Source organism: Rhamphochromis longiceps, linkage group LG22 (assembly GCF_057381845.1).
Source record: "Rhamphochromis longiceps isolate RC_006_pf linkage group LG22, R_longiceps_female_GT1.1, whole genome shotgun sequence".
Classification (NCBI taxonomy): Eukaryota; Metazoa; Chordata; class Actinopteri; order Cichliformes; family Cichlidae; genus Rhamphochromis; species Rhamphochromis longiceps.
In genome coordinates, this window is record NC_140577.1 from 28966223 (window position 1) to 28993512 (window position 27290).

General features: G+C 41.0%; 1 protein-coding gene and 1 pseudogene across 2 annotated transcripts; both read left to right on the plus strand.

Annotated features, from left to right (window-relative positions):
• On the plus strand, window positions 1-25524 carry LOC146644270 (CMP-N-acetylneuraminate-beta-galactosamide-alpha-2,3-sialyltransferase 1-like). Of its 2 annotated transcripts, XM_085395863.1 has the most exons (8): window positions 1-172; window positions 670-706; window positions 15626-15664; window positions 18964-19160; window positions 20179-20346; window positions 22866-22911; window positions 23553-23672; window positions 24338-25524. In XM_085395863.1, exons 1-8 carry the CDS (start codon window positions 129-131, stop codon window positions 24503-24505), a joined length of 819 nt encoding a protein of 272 aa, XP_085251989.1. In that variant the 5' UTR covers window positions 1-128; the 3' UTR covers window positions 24506-25524. The 2 variants fall into 2 exon arrangements, with proteins under 2 accessions (XP_085251989.1, XP_085251988.1); XM_085395862.1 differs by lacking the exons at window positions 1-172; window positions 670-706 and having other exon boundaries at window positions 15413-15664.
• LOC146644271 (intron Large complex component GCFC2-like) lies at window positions 10550-12750 on the plus strand (annotated as a pseudogene).
• Window positions 25525-27290: the final 1766 nt, after the last annotated feature.

The following is a 27290-nucleotide window of genomic DNA, read 5'->3' on the forward strand; positions in this document are numbered from 1 at the left end:
TCTCTATTTGCTTTGCAAAACAGGAAAACAGCAGAGAAGGGAAACTACAGCAACAACCAACATAAGCATAGGTAGCAGTAAATAATAAATATTGAATCTTATTGAGTGGCACACAAAGCCAACAACGCATGAGATGCTTAAAGGCAGCAGCCAACCAAGATAGTGTGTGTCTGTGAGTACCTGTTTGTACACCTGTGTGTGTGTGAAGGAGCAGGTAGTCACATTTGACCATTGTGACTGTATTTATTCATAATGTCTATTCTGTGTTATTTTCATGAGATTCGTAAGCATGAGATTGTTGTTTTTCCACAGGAAAATGCAAAAAAGGATATTATGTGCTATTAAGGACATGACAATGTGATATTCTTCTTCTTCTTCTTATCATTATTTATGGTACTACATTCATAAGCTCATATCAAAAATAATCTGACATGGATACATGATTTCCTTCCATGTATGGTTTTCATGGGTTAAACAGATCATAAATAAACCCTCCCAGGTAATACTACACTGGCTGTTGCACAGTTAACAGACAGGTTTTTCCTCTTTTCTCAATTCTGACAACAAGCCAAACAATTCAGCTTTCCTAGAACCAAAAATAAACCTCACTAACACCATCAGGGCATTTGAATAGTAGCTCACCAATTCAACTTGCTCTATCGTTCACAGACTCTCTGCCTACTTGCTACTTCCTTTACTTTTGAAGGTAAGAGAAAATATATTACATTTAACACTATTAATTACTCATGACAAGCTTTATAAAACCTCTTAAAAAACCTTATTCAGATGTTGTTAAATATATACATTTAAAAAACATGTTAGCATTATAGTGTGGCTGAATTGTGTCTTTCTGATTGATTGTTTAGCATTCTCTTGCGTTCTGTACATAGATTTTTGTTTAGTGATGAATAAGTTAGTTGTTTATTTTCTTTGTAAATAATACATCTGGGAGGCCAGCAAAATAAAGTACACACACTGAACGTTTCCTGACGATGCCTGCATTTTTTCAGGAGAGGACCCCACGAAACAAATAATTACAACTTTTAATTTTAATAATAGGGTACGGTCACTTATTTAGAGTCCTCTTTATATTTATGAGACTTATGTTTCTGGAGTCACTGTTGACTGTCTACTAAACCGCTGAATCACTCACACACTGAAATATGCATATTGTACACTTTAGTCAGTAGTTAATAGCTATTATTATGCATGAAAAATAGTCTTAAACTGAAAAACTTTGTAACTAGCTGTTGGGTCTGCACCTCAGCAGGCCCTCTAGTTCAGATGTTATTCCTGTGAAGAAAGCAAATGTTACGAAATCAGTTTTACCCCGGTTCTTTTTATTCCTCGGGCATCCAGAGATGGCACCAGAACTCAGTAGTCATTTTCACAAAACCTTTATTCATCTTTATTCATCTTCATTTAAGCATGCATCTTCTAGAAGTGGAGACATGCAAGGCCGGTGTCCCTCTGCAAATCTTCCACTCTTTTGTTTGTTACAGTCAGCTTTATAGAAGCGACCCCATCATAAAACCCCCATGGAGTGCTTGTATGAGCACGTACCCATATGTCTATGTGAGTGCACGTGAGTGACTGTATGTGCGTACCTGTGTGTATGTGTGAGTGCACGTGAGTGAGTGTTATTAAATCCCAGTTCTTTTGTATTCTTTACAGCCAAAAAAGACACAGCTCATAGTGGTCTTTTACTTTAAAAATGGCGACTGAGCAGTGAGCACACACAGAAACGCCTGCTCAAATCAGCCAGTCTCAAGCAGAAAACAGGAAGCCAGGTTATTTATGTACTTCTCGACGTCACATACACTTTAAGTTTCGATCAAACACTCTGTTTAGTTTCACTTTCTGCCTGCAAAAGCATTTAATTTCCTGTCAGTCCCTTTTGGCACAGACTGTACTCAGAGTTAGGCCTCTCGTATCTAAAACAACATAATCAGCAAATACGCATTCAGATTATATATTCAAACCCCAACAGTTTCCCCTTTTCGTCTTTTTTAAAAGCCGACGTAAACCCTAATTATTCCCATTAAGTTTACTTCCATGTGAGAATAATAGCTAAAATATAACAAAAGAAATCATATCAAAAATGAAACCTTTCAATTGCCCAACCCTTTAGGTCCTCCGTCCCCTCAACGAGTTGTACACTTTCAATGTTCCCTTATTACTATAGCATAATTACTTGTATCCACAACAAATAAATCAAACAAATAAATCAAGCCCTTATACAGCACCTCGCGTTTACGCTGGGCTGTGAGCTATCATTGCTTCTCTTCCTACCATCCCCTTTTGACCCCAGAGTCACAATTTAACCCCACTTCTGCCTTCCCTCACTGCTCCAATCCAATCATCTATAATTAACTTTATCCCCTAAAGGGCCCATATTGCTCTTCATTATTTTTATGGCCACATTTAGCCTTAACAAGCCTTTAATATCCTAAACAACAAATTTCCTTGAACATTCGTGCTCTGTGCTTCTTTTGTGGTCCCGTTCGGTCCGGTGCTTCCAGGATTCTCGCCAACCTGCTCCTTCTCCTGTAATGGACAGAAAAGGAAAACGCCTCTCTCTGCTATGCCTCCATAACCTATTATGTTCATCAATTGTTCTCTTAATTCTTCATACTTGGTTCAACCTATCATGTTCTTGGGTCTATCATTTATACATATATAATCTGCAATTTTATTCATTTGGGTAAGCTACACTATTAACAACCCTTGACACTCCAAAAACAAAAAAAACCTCTCTTCTTCTCTTATCTGATCATCTCAAGTACGTCCTGTACTCAACTTACTACTTTAAACAAAGACAAAGCAAACTGTTTTTCACCTCTACCCCAGAAACTAATCTACGTCATGTCTGTGTCTGTAAGCGTGCATTAAAAAAAACTGTTGGTATGCAAGTACAAAAGTTTCCAAGCGAAATGTGTCTTAACTCTGACCTACAAGTGAACCTTCATGTTATCTGTGTCTAGAAGCATTTTGTTTTTACATTGACCGTTTACTTATTCTACTAAAAAAAATCAAAGAGAAAACAAAACAAGCATTTTCAATCAATTAAGTTTAAGCATAGAAGCAATTACTTATGAGTAAGTTTTATTAGAGCTAAATTATCAAACACCCAGAAAATCATAACATGATCACAAAGCCCCTTATTTCAAATTAAACCCAAAATCACCCCTTCTTGACACACTTCGTGTGTCACTAAAGACCAGCTACTGAAACAGAAAATACTGAAAATACTTCACCACCTCTTATAAAATTAATAGAAAAAGCTTAGTCAAATTATTTCTCTAAAACCCTCAGCAATTCTCCCCTCGGGTAAATTTGCTCCGGGCTTCCAAACCTGTGTTTAGGAATAAAATCAGTTTAATCATCATGTTAAATCTTTTAAACCCCTGGCTCCATTCAGAGCTGCCTAGAAACAACACCTGTGTGTTAACACTAACTTCATTTTTTTTAAAACCCACATTTCCCATTTGTAATACCTGTGTTATAACAAAACTTAAGACAGAACAGTTATCAGTCATGTTCTTCGTACAGCATATTTTGGTTTCATTTTGCTCCTCTTAATGTAACGGTACATTTTAATTTTACTTTATCAGACTTAACCAAAATATATGTGCTTTCCTTACTTTGCTCCTGTTTTAAAGGAAAAAACCTTGGTCACTTGGTTGAATCACAGATTCTCAAACCTCAAAACAATGTGCATCTTTAATCATTCATCCAAATAACAATTTTACACTTCACTTATACATTCACATATTTACATATAACACTGACTGCCAAGATAAATTATTTCCATCACATCTTCACTTCATCTTCAAAACCTTAGTACCGGCACACCTAACTTTTCGACTATATTAAAAGCCTCTAAGCCCAGGTTCGTCCACCTTGCTGGTCAATTACAGCTGTCATCTGTCCGAGACAGCGGTCTGACTTCTAAGCCCTATTTTAATTTATAAGCGTTTCCCGCAGCTCGACAGGAAGTCCCACTTATCGGCATATAAACTTACACCTTAAAGCTTTACTTAAGGCTCACCTGTCAGCCACGTTGAAATGGTCAAGCCCGAGGCCCCGCCCCTGTCGGTCAAAAAGCGCGGTAAGGAAGTGGTCAATGACCACTTGGTTTTTAACGGGTGCCCGAAGTTCTGCGGTTACCAACCGGGCTAACTGGATGCCGCCAGGGATGACCATGCGTCCACGATCACCAGTCACTGCCACACGCTGAGCAACGACGCTCCTAGGAATCGTCCTTCCCGTCCTAAGTAATTTAAATCATGTTAAAAGCATCACTGTGGACTCTAACCGCCAGTTTATTATCTGATGCCTGAGTCCAACTCTGCTAATCAATACAGGGATAAATCCATCCCTTAACCAAATATCCTAACCTAAACTCTTTTTCTTGGCTGACGTAACAAACACACATATCCCACCAACTTCAAACATACGTCACAACAATTAAATATCAACCCCAATATTAACAACAATGTGGTTTCATCCAATAGCCCCCCTCACCATTCAACAAGCTAGGGAGGACAATAGAAATAAAAGAATGTCTCTGAGCATACAGTTTAAAGCAAGGCTTACAAATTTAAGTACAATAATGGCAACATTTAATAATTTCAACCTAACATTAGCCATGAGTCATACTGGTCACAAAATAAAGTACAAATCTAGAACTAATTTAACACATTATTACGAGTCCTTTCCTCTGTAGCTTGGACAGTTAATGCGTTGGCAACTTTAAAATGCATCCACACCTTCTCTGTCAATATTCCTTTCAACTAAGCTGATGCCTCAACAGCTGGTGATTTGAAAAACATTGACTTATCTAAGCGATTTATATCTAATGGCTTAACAAGTAACATAGTGGAAATAGCACAAATAATACCCTAAAATTCCTTGAAACGTAAAAATATGAATTTTACAAGAGAGAACTAACATGCCAATTAGAGAAGCTAGAGGAGGTGGCCCAAATTAAATAATACATTCCATTTATAAAGCATGTAAGGGAAAAAAATAACACAATGTCACAGACTCCAGGCACAGAGACATCCATAAAGACAAGTGATGAGGGATGAGGACTGCTGGATGAGAACAAAAACACACAAGACACACATGGTTAGAATAAATACCACAAGTTTCACTGAAGGCCTAATCACTGTGAGTTGAAAAAATAAAAGTTTGTGCTGCAAACTGGGTTTGATTTGTTTATAAATTAGTGCAATAGATCAGCCGTAGAGTCTTTTGCTCCAATGAGGGCATTTGCAGCATCATCAGAATCTATGCCACATCATACAGGGAGTACAGAATTATTAGGCAAATGAGTATTTTGTCCACATCATCCTCTTTATGCATGTTGTCTTACTCCAAGCTGTATAGGCTCGAAAGCCTACTGCCAATTAAGCATATTAGGTGATGTGCAACTCTGTAATGAGAAGGGGTGTGGTCTAATGACATCAACACCCTATATCAGATGTGCATAATTATTAGGCAACGTCCTTTCTTTTGGCAAAATGGGTCAAAAGAAGGACTTGACAGGCACAGAAACGTCAAAAATAGTGAGATATCTTGCAGAGGGATGCAGCAGTCTCAAAATTGCAAAGCTTCTGAAGCGTGATCATCGAACAATCAAGCGTTTCATTCAAAATAGTCAACAGGGTCGCAAGAAGCGTGTGGAAAAACCAAGGCGCAAAATAACTGCCCATGAACTGAGAAAAGTCAAGCGTGCAGCTGTCAAGATGCCACTTGCCACCAGTTTGGCCATATTTCAGAGCTGCAACATCACTGGAGTGCCCAAAAGCACAAGGTGTGCAATACTCAGAGACATGGCCAAGGTAAGAAAGGCTGAAAGACGACCACCACTGAACAAGACACACAAGCTGAAACGTCAAGACTGGGCCAAGAAATATCTGAAGACTGATTTTTCTAAGGTTTTATGGACTGATGAAATGAGAGTGAGTCTTGATGGGCCAGATGGATGGGCCCGTGGCTGGATTGGTAAAGGGCAGAGAGCTCCAGTCCGACTCAGACGCCAGCAAGGTGGAGGTGGAGTACTGGTTTGGGCTGGTATCATCAAAGATGAGCTTGTGGGGCCTTTTCGGGTTGAGGATGGAGTCAAGCTCAACTCCCAGTCCTACTGCCAGTTTCTGAAAGACACCTTCTTCAAGCAGTGGTACAGGAAGAAGTCTGCATCCTTCAAGAAAAACATGATTTTCATGCAGGACAATGCTCCATCACACGCGTCCAAGTACTCCACAGCGTGGCTGGCAAGAAAGGGTATAAAAGAAGAAAAACTAATGACATGGCCTCCTTGTTCACCTGATCTGTACCCCATTGAGAACCTGTGGTCCATCATCAAATGTGAGATTTACAAGGAGGGAAAACAGTACACCTCTCTGAACAGTGTCTGGGAGGCTGTGGTTGCTGCTGCACGCAATGTTGATGGTGAACAGATCAAAACACTGACAGAATCCATGGATGGCAGGCTTTTGAGTGTCCTTGCAAAGAAAGGTGGCTATATTGGTCGCTGATTTGTTTTTGTTTTGTTTTTGAATGTCAGAAATGTATATTTGTGAATGTGGAGATGTTATATTGGTTTCACTGGTGAAAATAAATAATTGAAATGGGTATATATTTGTTTTTTGTTAAGTTGCCTAATAATTATGCACAGTAATAGTCACCTGCACACACAGATATCCCCCTAAAATAACTAAAACTAAAAACAAACTAAAAACTACTTCCAAAAACATTCAGCTTTGATATTAATGAGTTTCAATAATAAAATTATTCCTCAAAAATACAACTTGCCTAATAATTCTGCACTCCCTGTACATTTGCCTCATGGAGTCTAACACTGCTATTTCTAAGGCTTCTACTGCAGGGTTAGGAATTGTGGTCAGAAAGTCTCTAGTCTCTCACATAGCAACAACCTAAGACTGGATACCAATGCTGCAGGAGACTGTTAAGATAAAGACGAGACCTTTCTGGGTTATTTACTCCAGGAATGTACTGAATCAGCACACAGGGGCCAATAGAAATAAAGCAACTTTGTAGTTCAGTATCAAAGTCAAGGGCAAGAACAGTTTAAGCAGGCAATGGACAATGAACTTTCAGTCAGTTTCAAGAAAGTTCTGGTAAACATCGTGTGACTCAGGAGGTGAAAGCAGGACTTGATTCAAACCAGCTGAGGACTGCACCTGGCTGTCGCTGCCTGAGCAGGGTCAGTGCTCTGCGCAGCTGCTGTCTCTCTCATGTGTGCCAGAGGCCCAGGTGTCTGCTGGTTCTGTGACTCTTCTCGCTTGGGTGTCCGAGGAACTGCTCCAGCCTTAAGTCTTCGCTGGAGGGTCCGAGGAGCTGCTTCAGCCTTCGCTGGAGGGTCCGAAGATCTGCTCCAGCCTCCTGCTTCCGGTTGGAGGTCCAAGGAGCCTGTCTGGCCATCACCGTCACCTGTGGCTTCCACGCCGTCGCCCGCAGTGCCACCACCTGTGGCTTCCATGCCATCGCCTGCAGTATCATCCTCGCCTGCAGCTTCAGCCTCGCCTGGCCCTGCGGTTGCCATGCTGCTGCCTTTTCCACGGTCAGCACCTCAACATCACCGGCCACCTTCCAGGCCGCTGGTGGGACTTCATCGCCGTCATGGACAACTCCTGAACAGCCTCCTGAAAGGTGTCGCTGCCGCGGCCTTCCGCCTGGCCGGCCTCTGGATTTGTTCTGCCCACGTCGCTGCCGTCTTCCACGCAGCTGACCTCCGAGAAGTCTTTGTAATGAATTAGTGAACTGGCGACCTCCAGATGGATTTTTCTTTTTCACTTTAGCTAGCTAACAGTGAAGAACCACCTAGTGTGAAATAGTACACCATCTCATTGGGTTTGTCACATAAAACCCATTGCTGCAGCCAGGGTCAGTACCGAATTAACCACCATAAACTGCTTTTTATTTTTATTTCTTTGTTTTCCGCTGAGTTATCAGCTATGTCACTAATAAGCTTACATAAATGAATGTCTATAACCAGCAACCAACCAACCAACCTAGTGGCATTACTTTCTCTACTGGCAGAAGACACCACTGGACATGCTCTAAAATGTAACATTAAACACTCATTCATAGACAATGTTAAATCTATACAGTTTTTTTTCTTCTCTTTTTTTTTTTACAGTAGATTCAAATGAAACTCAATACATGTAGTTTTTTAGCTTGGTTTTCAGTCCATCTGGTCACAAAGTGATGTAAAAATATATAACTTTTTACCACTAAACTGATACCACACCTTTTATCTGTACCACTGACAGTTCATGTGCTGACATGTTGCATCCACACCTTCTCTGTCAACATTCTTTTCCTCAAAGCACAGCTGCTGCCATTAGATTGATGATGATTGTAAAAATAAAGACCTCACCTAAGCAGCTTATATCCAGTGACTCAACAAGCAAACAAGATAGAATTGACAAAAATAATACCCTATTGCAAAATGTATAAACTCTTTCAAGTTTAAAATTAAAAATCTGAAATTTCTTTAGAGGGAATGTACACATCCAAGGCCAATTCAATGGCACTTTAAATGATTTACTCTAACTGCTATAATGGAAGGAGTACCAAAGGGCTGAAATGGTCAAATATATATACAAATATCAATAAAATGCTCCTCGGATATCTATAAAATTAACATTAAATGTCATGTATATTCTGCAAGCCTGAGATAACTCACACAGTTATCACACTAGTGATCAGCATCAGCCAACAGCAAATATCATAATGTGTACTTTATGCAAAAGTATTACGTAATACTACAAATATTTTCATCTCGAAAACTTCAACTTAAGACAGCGGCTGAGGTGCGACAAAGGATCTCTATTTTTGTACTAACTTTGTCTTTCTTTTCTTTTTTACGAGTAGTGTAATTGAATATTTATCTGTTATGCTCTAGATTAAAGACTATGGTTCGTTTATAACATTCTCTACTTACTTTTAGCTGTTTTGGCAGAAAGTGGTAGCTTTATTTATACAACTTCTCTTACTTTTTGACTTGGTCATATGCGTTCTTTTAGCCTCATTGAATTTTCAGTGTTTTGTTGCATATTTTTAACCCACAATGTTCTATAGGGTTTTTTTTAGTTAGAGTTTTTTAGAGATATGACCATATATGAGGGTGGAATTATTTTCAGCTAATGAGAAAGATCCTCTAGTAAGAAGTATTCATAAACTGTTATGGTGCAAAGCGTGGACACAAATGTCAGCTAATTACTGCTGAGTAACAGGCTAATAGATTATATATTTATACGTATGTATGTATGTATATTTGTGTGTGTATGTTTTGTGGGTTTACATAAAACATTTAAATTGTGTGCAACAGTTGTGTGGCAATTCACAAGTCAGACACAACCCCAATAAAAGGTAGAAAAGCCAAATGGCTGCTCTCGGGGGCTCTTGTTTGCACATAGTCCATAACCCCTCCCTCCCTCTCCTTTTGAAAAGTTCCTCTTTTGTTGATAGCTACATAGATAGCTTGATAGATGTATCATACTGGTTCTTCTTGACTCATATTCCTGCTTTTGTAATTTCATCTTTTTGCTGGTAAGACACATTATAATTTACACTCTGTCTCATCTCACACTAATCTGTACTGAACCTCCAGTCATTAAGTTTCCCAAATGTATTTTTCTCTCACTATATGTGTGTGTTTGTGTGTGTATATTTAAATATGTATACATATATATATATATATTAGGGGTGCAATGATACTCGTATCGATACTGAACCGTTCGATACAGTGCTTTCGGTTCGCTACGCATATGTATCGAACAATACAAAATTAGCAATTTATTTTATCGACTTTCCTTCTGACGATGCTGTCTGTGTTGAGCGCTCAGTGGATCTGCACTCGACAGTGCAGCCTAGGCGGAGTAGTCGATCGCAGATTCAGTGAGCGCAGGGCAAGCTAGCAAGACAGAAGTTAAGCTCTCCTTGCAACATGGCAAATTGAACCACCCCACCCTCATTCAGATGTGGCGTTTGGAATTATTTTGGTTTTCATGTGACGTATGACCCTGGAGGTAAGCGCGTCATGGACTAAAGTAAAACAGTATGTTGGATGTGCCATGCAATGCTCAATTACATGGGTGGGAACTAGTGTGTTAGCGCAGTTAGCTCGTTAACGTGTTGGCCGTCCAGCCCCATGCACGGGGCGATCCACGGTAGCTCGTTAACGGAGATTTGCCGTGTTGTGGTGTTAACGTCATTTCAATGAGATTAACGCTGACAGCACTAGTGGGAACACAACGAATATGACTGCACATTTACTCCAACATTATCCTAGTGCAAAGACAAGTGGAAGCACACAAAAACAACAAGCACGCATGCTACAAACTTTAGCCGAGTCATTTAGACAGCCGTTAGTACATGATTCTCCTTATGGGGACCTGATATGTTTAATATGCTGCTGAGAATATAGCCCAGAAAAAACGTATAGTATAGCTTTTATTTTGGAAAGAGCCATTTCTCTGTAATAAACTCTCTTTTCCAAAGACCAGAGCAGCATATGACAGAAGAAAGAGAAGAGAGAAAGAAAGACCAGGAGGGGACCAAAAAGAAAGAAACCTCTGTTTTGAGTTTCTCCGATGATAAGGAAGCTGAGGAGTCTACGTTTAAATTGAAGAAGTCATCTGAGAAAGCAGTTCTGTTCCAAATTAGGAAGAAGGAGGCTCCGCCTGCCAAGACCATCGTCAGCACAGGGGCTGGTGGTGCTGTCTCATCATCTGCTTCACCCAGGCAAGATTATAGCAGTCAGACGTCACGATATTCTGTGGAAGATGACGACGAAGATGATGATGATGAATACAAGGATAATGGGAGCAATGATGACAGTGATAGCGATGAACGTGGAGTGGGATCTCCTTCAGCCAGCTCAGCCTCAGACTCTAGCAGTTCTTCTATACGCCCGTAAATATCCCCAATGCTAGAGAGATCGAGGCAGCCAAGAGACGGCGTCGTGCCAATCGAACCCAGAAAGAATTCATTCCCCTCAGTAGAGATGGCCAGAGTTCAGCTGGCAGCACACTAGATCACTACAGCAGGGAAGATGAAGATGACAGAGTCGATGATGATGATAATGAGCTGGATGATCACGAGAGGAGAATCGAGTTTGCCCCACGGATGAGGAGCATCAGGGAAAGAATTACTGAGAAACTTGGAGAAAGTGATGGCAGTCGGTCAGGGACTGATGGGGAGGAGCAGGAACTCTGGGAAGAGACACAAATTGGGAAGGGAGTCAAAAGACGACCAGGGGAGCAGAGCCCATCTAGCAGTGACTCCAGCAGCTATAGCAGCAGTAGCATAAGCAGGCAAGATAGAGGAAGACAGAAGAAGAAATCTGCAGGAGTCAAAGTTCCAAAGATGCTTCCTCCTGTCACTGTCTCAACGGTCAAGAGAAGGATCGCTGGAAAACTTGAGTCGTTGAAGGAGGTGTACAGAGCACGCCAGGCAGAGCTCAGAAGGATGGAGGGCGATGTTGAGGGTGCTAAAACCTCGTTGGAGAATCTGGAGGAAAGCTCCTCAGAGAAGCAGCTTAAGTTTTACAGGACCATGACGACTTATGCCCACAACATGGTGGAGTGTTTGCAGGAGAAGGTTGTTGAGATCAACTCTCTGGAGCTGCAGTTGCACACTCTGCTGTCTGACCAGATGGAGGCGCTGTTGGCTCAGAGACGAGAGAAGATTAAGGAGCAGGCAGACCACCTGCAGCAGCTTGGCTATAACACAGCAGAGCAGAGTGCAAGTTCAGCCAATGGATCAGAAACTCAGTGTGAGGTAAGCGTCGGTGTTAAAACTGAGGAAGACTTTGATATGGCTGAAGACACATAACCTTCAGCAGAAGAGCAGGAGCAGCTGCAGAACAACATAGCTGACATACTGTTGATGTCTAAGGCAGACTTTTCTGATGTCCAAGAAGACTTCTGCAGTGTTAAAAAGATTCTGTCTCGCTTTGAAGAATGGAGGGAATGCTACTCGGAGTCCTACCACAATGCTTATATCTCTCTGTGTCTGCCCAAGTTGCTGAACCCCATCATCAGGCATCAGCTGCTGGCATGGAACCCTTTAAAAGATACCAGTGGAGACTTTGAAAACCTCCCATGGTTCACAGCAGTGGAGACCTTTTGTCATGGACATGGCCACGAAGAGCTGGAGCACACAGACAGACAGACGCTGTCCAGCGTCATAGAAAGGACCGTCGTACCCAAAATGACTGCTTATGTGGAGCTGGTGTGGGATCCCATGTCCCACCAACAGTCTGTCTGTCTGACTGATGTGTGCCACAGTCTGAAGGAGGACTATTCTATCTTTGAAGGAGAGCATAGCAAGCCAGTCAAGGCATTCACAGAGGCTCTGGTTCGCAGGCTGAGAAGCTGTGTAGATGAAGATGTCTTTGTTCCCCTGTACCCCAAAAAGTTTCTTGAAGAGGCGTCTTCACCTCAGCGTCACTTCAGAGATCAGCGGTTCTGGACAGCTGTAAAACTCTTAGGCAATATGGGGAAGTGGGATTTACTGCTCCCCGAGTCTGTATTGAAGGAACTGATGCCTACCCCATGCCTCGAATCGAGGACTTGCTGGAGAAGATCGGAGCGGCCAGGTACATCACCACCTTGGATCTGTACAAAGGTTACTGGCAAGTGCCACTGGAGGAGTCTTCTCGACCGTACACCGCCTTCAGGACACCTGCCGGCCTGTTCCAGTTCACGGTGATGCCATTTGGCCTACATGGGGCACCGGCCACCTTTCAAAGGCTGATGGACAAATTACTACAGGGGTGTGACCCCTATAGTGCCGCCTACCTGGATGATGTAGTGATCTTCAGCAACACCTGGGAGGAGCATCTGCAGCACCTGTCCGAAGTCCTGGGAAGAATCCATAAGGCAGGGTTGACCCTCAACCCCTCTAAATGTGAGTGGGCACGGCAGGAGACCCGCTACCTTGGCTACCAAGTGGGCAGAGGTGAGGTGCGCCCGCAGTTGGATAAAGTGGAAGCTATCCAGAACTGCCCTCGGCCTCGCACCAAAAAGGAAGTCCGGTCTTTCCTGGGGCTGGTTGGCTGGTACCGAAGATTTGTGCCCCAGTTTGCAACTATTGCGGCCCCTCTTACTGCGTTGACCAGCAAGGACCAACGGAATCCTGTCATATGGACAGCGGAATGTGAACAAGCCTTCAAAGGGCTGAAAACCTGCCTGTGTACGACCCCAGTTCTCAGGAGCCCAGACTTCAGGAAGAGATTTCTGGTCCAGGTGGATGCCTCCAAAAGCGGCCTGGGAGCAGTGCTGGCCCAAGGGGACCCTGGAGATGAGCATGCGGTCCTATACCTAAGCCGCAAGCTGCTGCCACGGGAGACCAACTACTCAACGGTGGAGAAGGAGGCCTTGGCTATTAAGTGGGCACTGGAGAAACTCAGGTATTATTTACTTGGAAGAGAGTTTGAGCTGGAAACTGATCATCGAGCGCTCACCTGGATCCATTCCATGAAGGACCATAACAGCCGACTGACACGCTGGTACCTTTCACTGGAGCCTTTCAGATTCATCATCCGTCACAGACCAGGCAAGCTCAATGTAGTGGCAGATTATCTCTCCAGGTTGCCGCACAACGCCAACCTCCGGGTGGAAGGGGATGATGTGACGGAGTTACACCGTCCCGGGCCGCAGACAGCTGATCTGGGCGCATACACGCACCACCACCATTAGTTTCTACAATTACCGTGGCTGCGCGTCTTTTCGTTGACCGGGCAGATAAACGAAAAAGGGTGAGAGGTATATTTTGAGCAGCGCAGAGGGTGGCCAACATATTTTCCCACTTACCTTTAATAAAGCCGGTCGCGGAGACTCGCTGTGATCGCCGATTATACGGGGGTTATGCAAGCCGATGGTATGGTGTTCCGGGGTTTAAATAGTGGGTTCGCGTGCGCTTGAAAGGTCACGTGAACTGCATTATTTTTTGGTTTGTTTTTTATTATTGTGAAACACTGTAGGCTGCCTGGAATTGGCCATAAATGTCTGTATATACATATATGTATTGTAGGAATACAGCGGGAAATAAGCTGAGGGGGGAAAGATTGTTTGGTTTGACTATTACGCCTAGTGGGAGGGGCTATGGGGTATAAAAGAAGGCGGTCAGGGCCTACCTGGGTTCTTTTCCAGTGAGATGTTACAGAGAGGGTAACATGCAGACTGTGTTTTGTATATAGATGTTTGTTTTGTGTTGACTTAAGTTAGTTTCCTATTTTCTTTGTAAATAATCTTTTGTGCACCTGGGAGGCCGGCAGAATAAATTATCCACACTGAATGCTTTCTGACTACGCCTGCATTTGTTCGGGAGAAGTTTAGGAGAGGACCCCGCGACATATATACATATATATACATATATATATATATATATATGTATATATATATATATATATATGTGTGTGTGTGTGTGTGTGTGTGTGTGTGCTGAGTATAACCTGGAAATCCTGGGGTCAAAATGGGAGATGCCCCCAAGGGTGATGGAGAATGACCGAGCTAAGATCCCTAAGATCCTGCGGGACTTCCAGATACAGACGGACAAAATGGTGGTGGCCACCAACCGGATGTGGTGGTGGTAGACAAACATGAGAAGACGGCCGTAGTGATCGATGTAGCGGTTCCGAATGACAGCAACATCAGGAAGAAGGAACACGAGAAGCTCGAGAAATATCAGGGGCTCAGAGAAGAGCTCGAGAAGATGTGGAGGGTGAAGGTGACGGTGGTCCCAGTGATAATCGGAGCACTAGGTACGGTGACTCCCAAGCTAGGCGAGCGGCTCCAGCAGATCCCGGGAATAACATTGGAGATCTCTGTCCAGAAGAACGCAGTCCTAGGAACAGCTAAGATACTGCGCAGGACCCTCAAGCTCCCAGGCCTCTGGTAGAGGACCCGAGCTTGAAGGATAAACCGCCCGCAGGGGCGTGCTGGGTGTTATATATATATATATATTAGACATGATATTTTAGGTTATTCATCAGCAATAGAGATAATACAACAATGGCATAAGTAATTCATGCAAATACACCAACCGACAGACTCTGAAAGTATTTTAAGTTCTGTGTTTTCCTTTCCGTTGGCTGTCATGGTATTTGATTCAACGTGATGTGCTCATAATGTAGCAGCTGGTTTATGCTGGTAAATGCTATCTGTGCAAATACCATAAATACAAGAGGACATTAAACCTTCTGTGTTTATCTGATTTTTCTGCCTTCCAGTGCAGTGCTCTTAATATGTTGCAAACTATAAATAATTTTAATTAAAGAGTTATCATTTCTGTTACTTTTTTCTTAAAGGCTTAGTGCTAATTTTCACATTCACTCACATTGTATTTGTTCACAGATTGGAACTCCATCAAGATGTATTTCAAAAGGGGAAAATTCAGAGTGTGCATTTCCCCACTACTGAATATCACAGCAATTGTTTTGGTCTCCATCCTTTTATGGAATTTATCTGGATATACCTTTTGTCATCAGGAGTCAAGACTTTGTGCCTGTCACAAATGTCTAACAGACAGTGATCCTTGGTTTAATTACATCATTAGTGAATCTCCTAAACCTTTTATGTCACAGAAACATAAACCCTCGGAGGAAGATTTCAACTGGTGGAAGGTAAATAATGAAAACATATTACAATAAACCTTTGTCCCACTGTGGCCATGTTAAAGTTATTTTAACTGCCCATCCCTTGTTTATTTTATGACACCTGTGTTTACTGGTATAGCAAGAGCAGTATATTCAAGTGTGTGCTACCTCCACCAAAAAAAACCAACACAAATATTCCTCCGTAGTTTAGCTACGGATTAGATAAGTTTAAAAAACCTTGTTTTATGCTTATCTTTTTTTATTTTATGTTTACTCAACTCTTTATCCTTGCAACCCGTATTTCTAACTGGCTGAAGAATTGTAAAATACAATTACTTATATAGATATCTTTAAAATGATAAAAGAAAAAAAAGAAGTTTCACCACTCATCTGAGAAGCTTCTTCAGTTCTAAGAGCAACTGGTGGAGAGTCCCAGATTTTAACCTTATTGGAAGTATCCAATTGGAGGGATAATAGGTACTTTGTATCAAACCAGTGATTTATGACCTGTCGTCAAATGCTGTATGACAGAAGAAGTAATAAAGGAAGAAATAAAGGTTTACAGCAGTCATAGTTTTTATGAATATCATAAAATTATATAAAAAACAATATAAATAATCATATAAATAATCACCATACTTCATTGGTATGGTGGAAGTATGGTGATGTAATAGGATGATGAATAGGATGTTTGGATTTTAAAGCCAAAAGGTTTACTTTTTTGACAAAAAAATTACATCCTTTTTAGACAACTGTTTTTGGGGACCCGTGCGTGTGTGTGTGTGTGCATGTGTGTATGTGTGCATCTATGTGTGTGTGTGTGTGTGTGTGTGTGTGTGTGTGCGCGCGTGCGTGTCTGTGTGTAAAAACGTGTTAAAAGGATCTCTTCACAGCCCCCCTCACCTAGTTTTCAATTGAGAAGAAATGTTACATGGAGATGCTCCATGTTTCAGCCATAACTGAAGAGTCCATGCCTGGAAATTGCTTGCATTACCTGGATTTAATTGACACACAACTGAGTTTAAGATTGAAAATAATGAACAGTGATGGCTCTGATCTGGCCCCGGATGCCCTGGTTGTTGTTATCAATTATCCTTTAAATACCATTTTCGCACAGTGTGAGGTTACTCTGGGTGACAGGTTGATATCCCAAGGCCAGTTCAACTCATCCCTGTCCTCCCTGTGCCGCAAAAGGAGGCACACCTCGCAAACGGAGGGCGCCCTTACTCAGCCTTCTGCCTCCAGCAGAGCTGTCCCTCGGACCCTCCAGCAAAGACAGGTGAAGGCTTAAGTGGCCCCTCGGACCCTCCAGTGGAGATGAACGAAGGCTGGATGGGTCCCTTGGACCCTCGAAGTGCCACGAAAGGCAGCGCTAACAAGGTGCAGTTCTCAATTGGCTTCTTAGCCTCCAGGGATCTAGAATCAGCTAAGGGCAGAGGGCTAGCCTCTGGGGAGGCCCTGGAGAGAGTAACTGTCTCAAACGTAGCCAGTTCATGAGAAACAGCACAGGTTAATATGAAATTTTCTCACTGCATGGAATGAATTGGCAAGACTGGTGCCCGAATGGGTGGCTGAGCTACTGGGGACACTAGAGACTAAGCTGAGGGAAGCTGAGCAGCTGATTGAACTGTAGGCTGTAGGTCAGCTGCCTGAACTGAAGGCTGTTGACTGAGCTACACCTTGAGCAGGGGATGAACAGTTCTCAGAATTGTCAGTCTTTACATTAGCAGTGCTAGTTAGTATAGCTCCAGGCTCGAAGGGAGCAGAGCAAAAACAGTCATTAGAATTTAATGTAGCCCCCAAAAGGCAGTCTCAGTAATCTCAGCTGCAGGGAAACCAGGAAATCCACAGTTATTATTGTCCTCCTTCACACAAAACACAGCCCCCGAATAAATAGTCCCAAAGTCTGAAACAGAAAAATTGTCCTTTTTACTCACCAAAGCCGGCTGCTCTAAAATCCCGGGGTCCGACTGTGGTGAGGGGCGTCAACGGCGTGAGCACCACTTCCCATTTGAAGGCTGGACCGACGGGCCGAGCAGCGAAGCGGTAGTGGCTGGTTGAGTAGTAGTGCCCAGGGAGCGAAGGTGAAGCTCGTTCAGAATAAAATCCTGTGCGAGCGGATTAAGTGAGCTGAGCAATCAGGGGAGACCGGGAACTAATTGCTGTAGCCGATTAGCTATAGCTTTCCCCTTGTGCTGCAGGAACAGATTGATTAGCCGCTCTACGGAGTAGATGACGTTCCTCTGGAGCTCCTCGGATGGATTAAATGCAGCGGGGTCCACGGTGGCTGGTTCGTACTGTCACGGCTCATGGGGCAAGCCATGTGGATTTTAATGAAGGACCCAAGATGCAGACAGCTTTCAGATGCAAGGGAGTTTCATTAGGGAAGTGAAATAAACAGAAATACAGTGGGCATGAAACAGAACCTGAGGATAACCTAAACTGGAGACAACTAATAACAACAGACCTAAAGGTGGTACCTAAAGTGTGTGAATGTGTGTGTGAATGGGTGGATGACTGGATGTGTAAAGCGCTTTGGGGTCCTTAGGGACTAGTAAAGCGCTATACAAATACAGGCCATTTAAAGGGGAGATGCAGGGAGACTCGGGAAAACCACACAGGAAAACTATGTCTACTATGAGCGACCATCTTTGAACAGAGGCGGTGGCTCACGACACCAACTGTCTACCATCTATAATCCAGTTTTGAGATCCCTTCCCAGACACCTTAATGCCCACTCAGGAAATCACATGATAGGGTGGGGTCAGGTTTCACAATGAGCTCACCCGAAACCTTGGCTGATTGTGACCTACACCCATTTTCACACCTTGGCTCATGTGATTAGGTAGAGGACCAGTAGGGGGTCCATGTCCCTCTTGGGGGACACTCCCACGAGTCTTAAATCTGGGACTCTCCACCATTTAACCCTAGAAATGAAGAAGCTTCTCGGATGAGAAGTGAAATGTTTTCAAGCAACTCAAAGAAATCGAAGACGCTTTCCCCCCCAAGCTCCTTAGACTACGATGACCTGGATGATTGAGAACCTTCACAGACATATCTCAATAATTAATAACACAAATGTGCATACGTTTGATCCTTGAAGACACTTAGAAATAGATGCTAGTGCTATCTATCAAATAACTGAAATTGAATCAAACTGAAACTGAATCAGAACAATATTAATCCCTAAGGGAATTACACTATTGCGCACAGTTGCTCCAAGACAATGCAGATATTTTGTCATTAGCAGGGATAATGTTAAAGACGAAATGTGTTTTGAACAAGAGATGTGATCTGAGGTTGCAAACTTTATTCTTTTTTCTCAGCCCTTACAGAGGGAAAAACAAAACTTCACTGTCTACAATAAAACACTAGAACGTGTGTTTCAGACAATAACACCCATTGCAGATGTTGAAGAACCTCGCCCTGATCGCTGCAAGAGTTGTGCAGTGGTGGGGAATTCTGGAAATTTGAGAGGATCCCAGTATGGACCCCTGATTGATTTCCATGATATTGTGATAAGGTAAGAATAATTTAATGGCATTTGTCCCGATTCGTGATTGAGGTGTGAGACAAACCACTACTGGTCCAAGTGCGTCAAAACAATGATTTTATTAAACACATGTGTGGAAAGATACACAGCTCGATATTGTCAACCTAGATCTTCCGTCAAAACATACTTTCAGCATGGTTTTATTATGTCAGGGTAAACACCCCTTCTCGCGTTAGACAAAACATCACATGTATAGGTTATCATTAACGACAGTTCTACAACTTTCCGTGTTTAACAGCATTTTTCCCTATATGGTTGTCCGGCTCCTCCAGATGCTTCCTGTAGACCTTGGATCACTAGTTGCCAAGCAGAGACAAAGCAAGATGTCTTTCACTTTTACCCTAGAAATTATACTTCATGTCTATGTGTATGTAAGCATGTTAGGCATTCATTCACAGCATTCAAGTCATTTCATCAATATATCAGTTCAGACATAACGCTGAACGACATTTTTAACCTTCATTAGACTGTATGCTTAACTCTATCATGAGCACAAATGCAATGTGTGTTAATAACATGATTGAAACTGTATGTTTAATAAATGGAATAAATAATAATAATAATAATGGATTGGATTTATATAGCGCTTTTCAAGGCACCCAAAGCGCTTTACAATACCACTATTCATTCACTCTCACATTCATACACTGGTGGAAGCAAGCTACAGTTGTAGCCACAGCTGCCCTGGGGCAGACTGACAGAAGCGAGGCTGCCATATCGCGCCATCAACCGGCGACCGGAATCAACATGATATAAAATGATATAAAATGATATAATCCCCACACATTATAACCATCATTACACAAAAAGAAAACACAAAAGCTAATTTCAACAGCACTGTTCACTGACATAACCTGAAAAGCCTAGATTCATGTCACAAAAAAAATCTAAGTTTTGTTATGTTTTGTTATGCATATAATGTGATGTAAATTACAATGTGTCTAAAATGCTAAATATGTAAACTTATATATCCTTCTGTACTATTTAGAGTCAACCGTGGGATGACCAAAGGTTTTGAAAGAGATGTTGGAACTAAAACAACTCATCGTGTCATGTATCCAGAAAGTTCTACTAGATTGGACAACAAAACTCATCTTTTGTTTTTTCCATTCAAAACACCTGACTTTTTGTGGCTTCTGAAGTCATTAATTCCAGGGTAGGCCAAACATGGTTTCTGTCTTCACTTTAATTATATTTCAATTTCTTTTAAAACTTATGTTGCTAGAAACTGTACTGCTACTGTACTGGAATGGCATTATGAAATTTCAGATTTTAATAGCTTTGCAATACATTCTTAGCTAACTATAAGTAAAGGTGCAATCCAGGTTCATCTGTTTGAACAAGCAAATTAAACAAGGTTCAAAATTTAGTTAAACCTTAAAGGGTTCAGATCAATGGTGTATATTTTGTTTAGCATTCAAATGACATATTTTAATTATCTTTCCTGGCCCTTAAACTCATTTATGGCCCCGACAGGCCAAATGGACTGCAACTTAAGAAAACACCAGCAATGAGAAAAACGCTGCAAAAGCAAACAAAACACAACGGAAATAGAAAAAACAAAAAAAGAAATAGGAAAAAACAGATTTCCAAAAGCACCAGGGAAGTGTTTCTGGGGAGACAATTTGCAATAACCAAAATATGCTAAGTATTGCACTGGGAGATACTTAAAAGAAGTGGAGGATCTATCGGTTTTGTGAGGAAAGAAAAGATGAAAGGCAAGTGTGTTACCCTAACTATTAGCCTAATAATCCATCATAAGTATTACATGAATCATGTTTTTTCCTATTTCTGTTTTTGTTTTTCCCATTTGTGATTTCTTTTTTCCTATTTCTGTTTTGTTTTTCCTATTTCCGTTGTGTTCTGTATGCTTTTGCAGTGTTTTTATTGCTTGTGTTTCCTTAAGTTCCAGTCCGTTTGGGCTCTCAGGGCCACCATACATTTAGCTGTAAAATGTATAGAATGTTATAAATCCTAAATGCTTCAAATAACTTAACTAAATGTTAAAAAAATGTCATTGTTTTGTTGGCTGACATAAAGGGGAAAAAGATTATTTGGGGTAGTATCTATCCACCTAATGCTGATGATCAGACTTTTAAGTGCTTTAAACAACAATATTGCCCTGGTGGGGATTTTACGGTGTCAGTGGATCCAGATCAAAGTGCCACTGTAATTTGTAGGCTTGAAAACAAATGTACACTGGCGAAGGCATTTGAAGGTGGTAAACACACTGGACACAGTGAAATAATCTCCTACACAAATCCTTTGTTTACTCCAACACAGATGACTCAAGTTTATGAGCAATGCTGCAGCTATTAGGAGATATCAATATCAGGCCTATATCTCATTTCCCAGCCTAATGTATGGGTAACTGAACCCACAAAAAAGAAACTATATGTGGTTCTGTGTCTTTCCTGGGGTGTTCCCACAACTGTTTCATGGGGAAACTTGCTTTAAAGAGCGGAAACACCCACACCCTCTAGCAGATCATTACATGAAGGAACCTTTTAAAAACAAGCGCGTCCATGCTCACAGGTGTACACACGGGTGCTCACACACACAAACTACACCCTTTTTGGCTCTTACCTCAAAGCACACTGTGCGCTGTCGATATTATGTGCTGCACAATAATGTTTAATATTTAGTATTTACTGTTATATTCCCATATATCATCGTGATGTTGTTTATTGTATTGCTCTCGTTTTCTTCTGCTTGTTTTCTTTTTTCTTTCTCAACAAGTGATCCAGGTGATTGATATATGTATTTTTTTTGTCTGCTTATTTAGTTGGTTTTTGTTTTTTTGCCCTTTATCCCCGTCCCTCTTCTCCGCTGTTTTTCCCCCCTCTTCCTTTCTCCCTTTTCTTTTCCTCATTCAAGTCTGTCCCGTATCTAGCAAGTGAAAATAAAAAAATAAATAAAATAAACAATAAAAGGTGAATCAAATAGACCATTACGGCAAGGCTGGGATGGTCAATTTGGTAAAGTAAATCCGTTGGGCATCTTTCCTCGCCTTTAGACAATAATTCTGATGGCAAAAGAACCAAACGGGACAGGCAAAAAAAGAAAAAAAGAAAAGAAAAAAAGAGTGGAAACACAAACGTGTTCTTCATCGATTCTTCTACCAGGCTCAGCTTTGATTCATTTTCTCACAATCTACTTCATTTTTTCTGCATACAAAAATGCCTTGATTTCCTAAGGGTCATGAATTGAACATCTTGCATTGTCCCATTGTATGTGTGGTCAAGCCTTTGACAGAATGTTAGCTTCAAACCATGTTTCCCTAAAACAGGCACCGCATCTCCCCATTAAATCTGCTCTCTAGTTGCCGTTGGGACCATTGGGAGTAATTTAACTTACAGCTGAAGCAGTAATACTATTACTTTTAGCTGCATATCCACTTTCTAGTGGGCTAATAAACAGGAAATATTAAAACACAATTTTGAGACACCCCACTCCCCAAGAGCTGTTTGATATTAAAATATATTCCTATGATATATTCTGGTTTTTCACATAGCTAGCAGCAACTCTTTTTTTTTTACATGGAAGAAAGTTAAATAAATTGTTTTATGAACAACTGAACATCTTATTGTGATTCTTAAGTCTTAGGTAATTATTAGCATTTGTTTGTTAAACAATTTCTTTAACAAATTCAACAATATATTTTCTTTTCAACAGGGAAAACGGTGCTCCAAACTCTAACAAGATAACTAACAAAGATTTGGTGAGTATTTTAGGTTTACCTTAACAAAACTGGCAAATGTTGATGCCCAAGAAGTCCAATAATAACTTTACGCTACCATTAATTCAGGCATGCATGCTTACATAGACACTGTCCCCCATTTAGAAAGACAGAGGCGTCACACACTCTCACAAACCAATCCCGACATCAACGTCGTCATTTTGAATAAATGTAATTTTTTAAAATAAGAATTATGTATGCTCCCACTAAAAATCAAGAATGTTGGATACTGTTTGTCGCCGATTTGGACAGCCCAGCGGGTGCTCCCAATGCCTTTGGAGTAGGTGAAGCCAAAGGCAAGATATGCTTCATCACATTTTCCAGTAATGCCCCCCCCCTTACAATGGCTCTTCCCACCCTCAGCCTTTACTTTGTTGCAGTATTTGTTGTTTACTCTGTTCTGCATCCGGTATGTTATTGTTTTCCACAGTTGCTCATACTTGAAAATTATGTGCTCGGAAGGTCATGCATGTCACTGAACAAAGCCATGCCACTAATAGTGGCTTGTTTTAGCCACAGTGGTGCTTATTTAAAGTATTTTGTATATTGGTATATTGTGCATATACTTCATAAAAGAACAATTAATAAAACTCAGATTTAAAGATTTGCCTGATTTATAACAGGTGTCGATCCTTCATCCAGCTTTCATGAAATATGTTCATGATGTCTGGCTGAGAAAGAAGGCTGCTTATCCATCCACTGGCTTCCTTGCTGTGGTTCTCAGCTTATTAATGTGTGATGAGGTATGTTCACCTTACACAATCTACTTCTACATTATGCGTCTGACCGACACTCATTGTAGACATACTTGAAGAAAAACCGATTAAGAAGCAATTTCACAAACTAATATATTCATGTAATGTAAATTATGAAAGTATATTTATGGTTAGTACTTTAAGTGCACCTTTGATTGTGTAGTTTTTAACACTTTGGACTGGCAAGTGAAAAGTTGCTGGTTTGATTCCAACTGGAGAAACATATTGTTGTTTGGGGTTGTGTCTGAAAGGGCATCCAACATAAGTTATTCCCATTCAAACGTACAGAGCTACCCATTTGTGTCAAATAGGCAGCCAAAAATAATTTTATGCAACTCTCAGATAGCACTGTATACAAATGCCAAACTTTCAAACTGATCTAATACCAAGTAAAGACAGGACCAATGTTGGAGTCAAGGAGACTCAACTAATACATTGCACTTATAATTGCAGCGTATTCATGGCCAAAATTTCAATTACATTGGGGGTTTTGTATGCCTAAAGAGGAATAAAAAAAACTCTGGAAAGTTTTTTTTTCCATGACTGAAGTTTTCATAATTCATGCATGAAAGGGCTAGGAGTGCAATTTGTGGCAACATTTATTTAAATTCAATACTAAAGACTTAATGACTGTAAAAACTTTGTTTCTTTAGGTTAATGTCTTTGGGTTTGGAGCAGACAGCGAGGGAAACTGGAACCATTACTTTGAAATCCTTAAAAACAAACGGTTAAAAACAGGAGGCCACCCAGGAGAAGAAGAATATAAAATGCTTGTTAAATTACACATGAGGAAGAAAATAGTTTTTTTTAAAGGATGGTAATTTCCTTTACTTTTTCATTTGTCTCCTCATCATTTTCAAGTCATCGTCAGTGATAACCATAACTCCGTAAGAATAAATAAATTTAGTTCTAAAAAAAAAATCAGTGACCAGCAAAACCAAACAGCAAAAAACACAATTACTGAAACTGACATGCACGGTTTGGGATTGTTAGTAATGAAGACTCAGACCTCAGGAGATAAACATCTGTTAATAGAATCATCTGTTAATCCAGTGGTTCCCAAACTTTTATTGGCAGATATAGACAAAATACTGTTACTGTTAATCTAACTATTTTGAGTTTTTATACGCTTACATATACACACCCTTTCTAAATGGAGTTACTGTCCCTCCATTTAGAAAGGCAGAGGCGTCATGGTGTAATTATTTCATGTGTAGTTGGGTTTTTTTTTTTCCCTGTGTAACAATATTCAGCATTGCCATCAATACATTTTTCAAAAAATGCCTCTCTGTGCAAAATGGGTTCAAGAACATAAACAGCTGTGGGATACTGTTTGTCCGTGATTTGAACTGGGGGAACAAATTGTGGTTCAGACTGATATTATTTGTATCCCACTGTAACTTTACTGTATAAAGAGCTAACATCTAGGCCCCACACTTTGGGAACCTCTGTGTTAATCTATGACAATTATTAAGCACTATGTAGCAGAGATGGCGACTTGCAATCGCAAGTTAGACCTGACCAAAACAAAAGCCAAACCAAAGTTTTGGGATTTGAGTCTTGAGACCTTGTCATGAATTGCTGTGTGAGGCAGGTAGGATTAGACCCAAAATTCTGTTTATTGCAACAACCCTGAGTGAGTATGCACTTATCATTTTAAATGCTGTTGTACATCAATAAAGCAAAGGTCATATAAGATAATTCATAACATTTTACAAGTGTTAGAGAGACTAATTGGTCAATAGAATATCAGTTTCATCCATTAGACTCTTGAGACTTGACTTGGACTTGAAAAAAATTGCTGGTGAATATTTCTTCTATGTAGCATGTCTACATTTTGTCTCCAAAATAAAATGAATACAAAATGCAATGCTGCTTTCAGTTTGTCACTTTTCACTCCATTACCTGATTAGACATGAATGGGTACAGTGCCATTTAGTATCAATCATGAATTCATGCCATTCACATTAAACTCCTGTAACCTGTTCATTATCAAGAAACGATGTATATATGTTTGTTGCAAAAAAAGTTATTGAATATATTCTACACTCATACTGGATGCTTCCATCCAAACAGAAGGTTTGGAGATGTTCTACAACACTTCACAATCAGATTTATAATAATGAATGGATTATATCGTGGTGGCTATGTCCAACCTTTGCATGTATAAATATCTGCAGAAAACATGGTGTGGCGATGGTAGGAAGCTGAAGTACTTTGATACAGTCCAGATCAAAAGTGTAAGACTACATGAAAAATGGTAAAAATAAATAAATAAATAAATCATATTTTGCATGGTTGGATCTTAACAAGGTTCCAAGTAGAGCTTCAACATGCAACAAGAAGAAATGGGAGAGGGACAAAACACTTTTTTGAGAATGCAATTTATTGAAAGCAATGCTTAAACTATGGTAGCAAATGGTCGCAAGCTTGGCTACTATTTGGGCCAGCGCCTCCTCTGGCTGGCTCACTCGTGTTTCCGCCATGCCCCAATCCTGAGTTTTGGCACCACTGTCGACTATGCATGATGGACTCGACCACGTTTCAACACTTTTCAGCATTTTCCTTTATTCTCGGTTGTCATCTTTACTAACACCAATGGACACAGATTTTCGGCGGTGTCCTGGACATAACAACAACAACGACAATTCAGAACCCAGTTAATTCTTCTTAAGCAGGTGAGGCACAATTGCTGATGCAGCTCCAGCGTGTCCCTGCAGCGTCCCCATGGATCATGCCCTTATACAGGACACCATAAGATAAGATAAGATAAAACTTTATTAATCCCACGGGTGGATTCCTCTGGGAAATTCGAGTCATTTGGAATTTTTTAAATGATCCCGGGGGTTATGGAACAAAAAAGTCAAGTGGAAGACCCCAATTACACCAGTACTGAGGCAGAGGATCCAATTGGTTGTCTGTCATGACACTGGACAATCCTAGACGGCACAAAACCGACTGTTTGGACTTTGCAAGAGAGCTTGGGGTAGTGAAAGGTGGAATAAAGTTTCCAACATTACTGGCATGACAAGCAAATCCCACCCAAGATGTTTTCTACACGGACTGGTTAGACAATGAGTAATAGCAGTCACCTGCTGAAAGGACTTGTTAAAAAATTTGGCTCAGCACCCATACGGCGCGAGGCCCAGACTCCAGGAAGGAGCACATAGAAGCCAGGCATGAGAGAGAAGGACCAGCTGCCTGATCGCCAGATGGAGCAGCTTGTGCGACGATCGGTGGGACTTTATTTTTTAGTTTCAATATTTGTTTCAGTTTACTTTTAAGGTTGCATCGTTGTAACCCCATACAAGCGGGCCATCACTACCATTCAGCAAATAACGCTGTGCTTTGAATTAACGTTATTGTATTCCCAACTCAAAAAAGAAAGCTAACAAGGATTTGGTGAGTATTTTAGTTTTACCTTAACAGACAGGCATATTGATATCAAAGAAATCCAGTAATAACTTTAAGCTACCATTAATTCAGGCAGGCCACAAAGTCAGCTGATTTTACTCATTGAACTGGCAAATCTCATATACAGTTGGTTTTACTATTAACCTGCTTTAGCCGAACCACCGTTGCTACAAATGTGCAAGCCGTTTCACA

Excerpts from the sequence above, each read along its gene's own strand:
- LOC146644270 (XM_085395862.1), top strand. The coding sequence starts at position 15,413 with ATGTATTTCAAAAGGGGAAAATTCAGAGTGTGCATTTCCCCACTACTG. Across the intron at positions 19,161-20,178 it reads TTCCATGATATTGTGATAAG|AGTCAACCGTGGGATGACCA; the intron begins GTAAGAATAATT and ends TGTACTATTTAG. Across the intron at positions 20,347-22,865 it reads CTGAAGTCATTAATTCCAGG|GGAAAACGGTGCTCCAAACT; the intron begins GTAGGCCAAACA and ends TCTTTTCAACAG.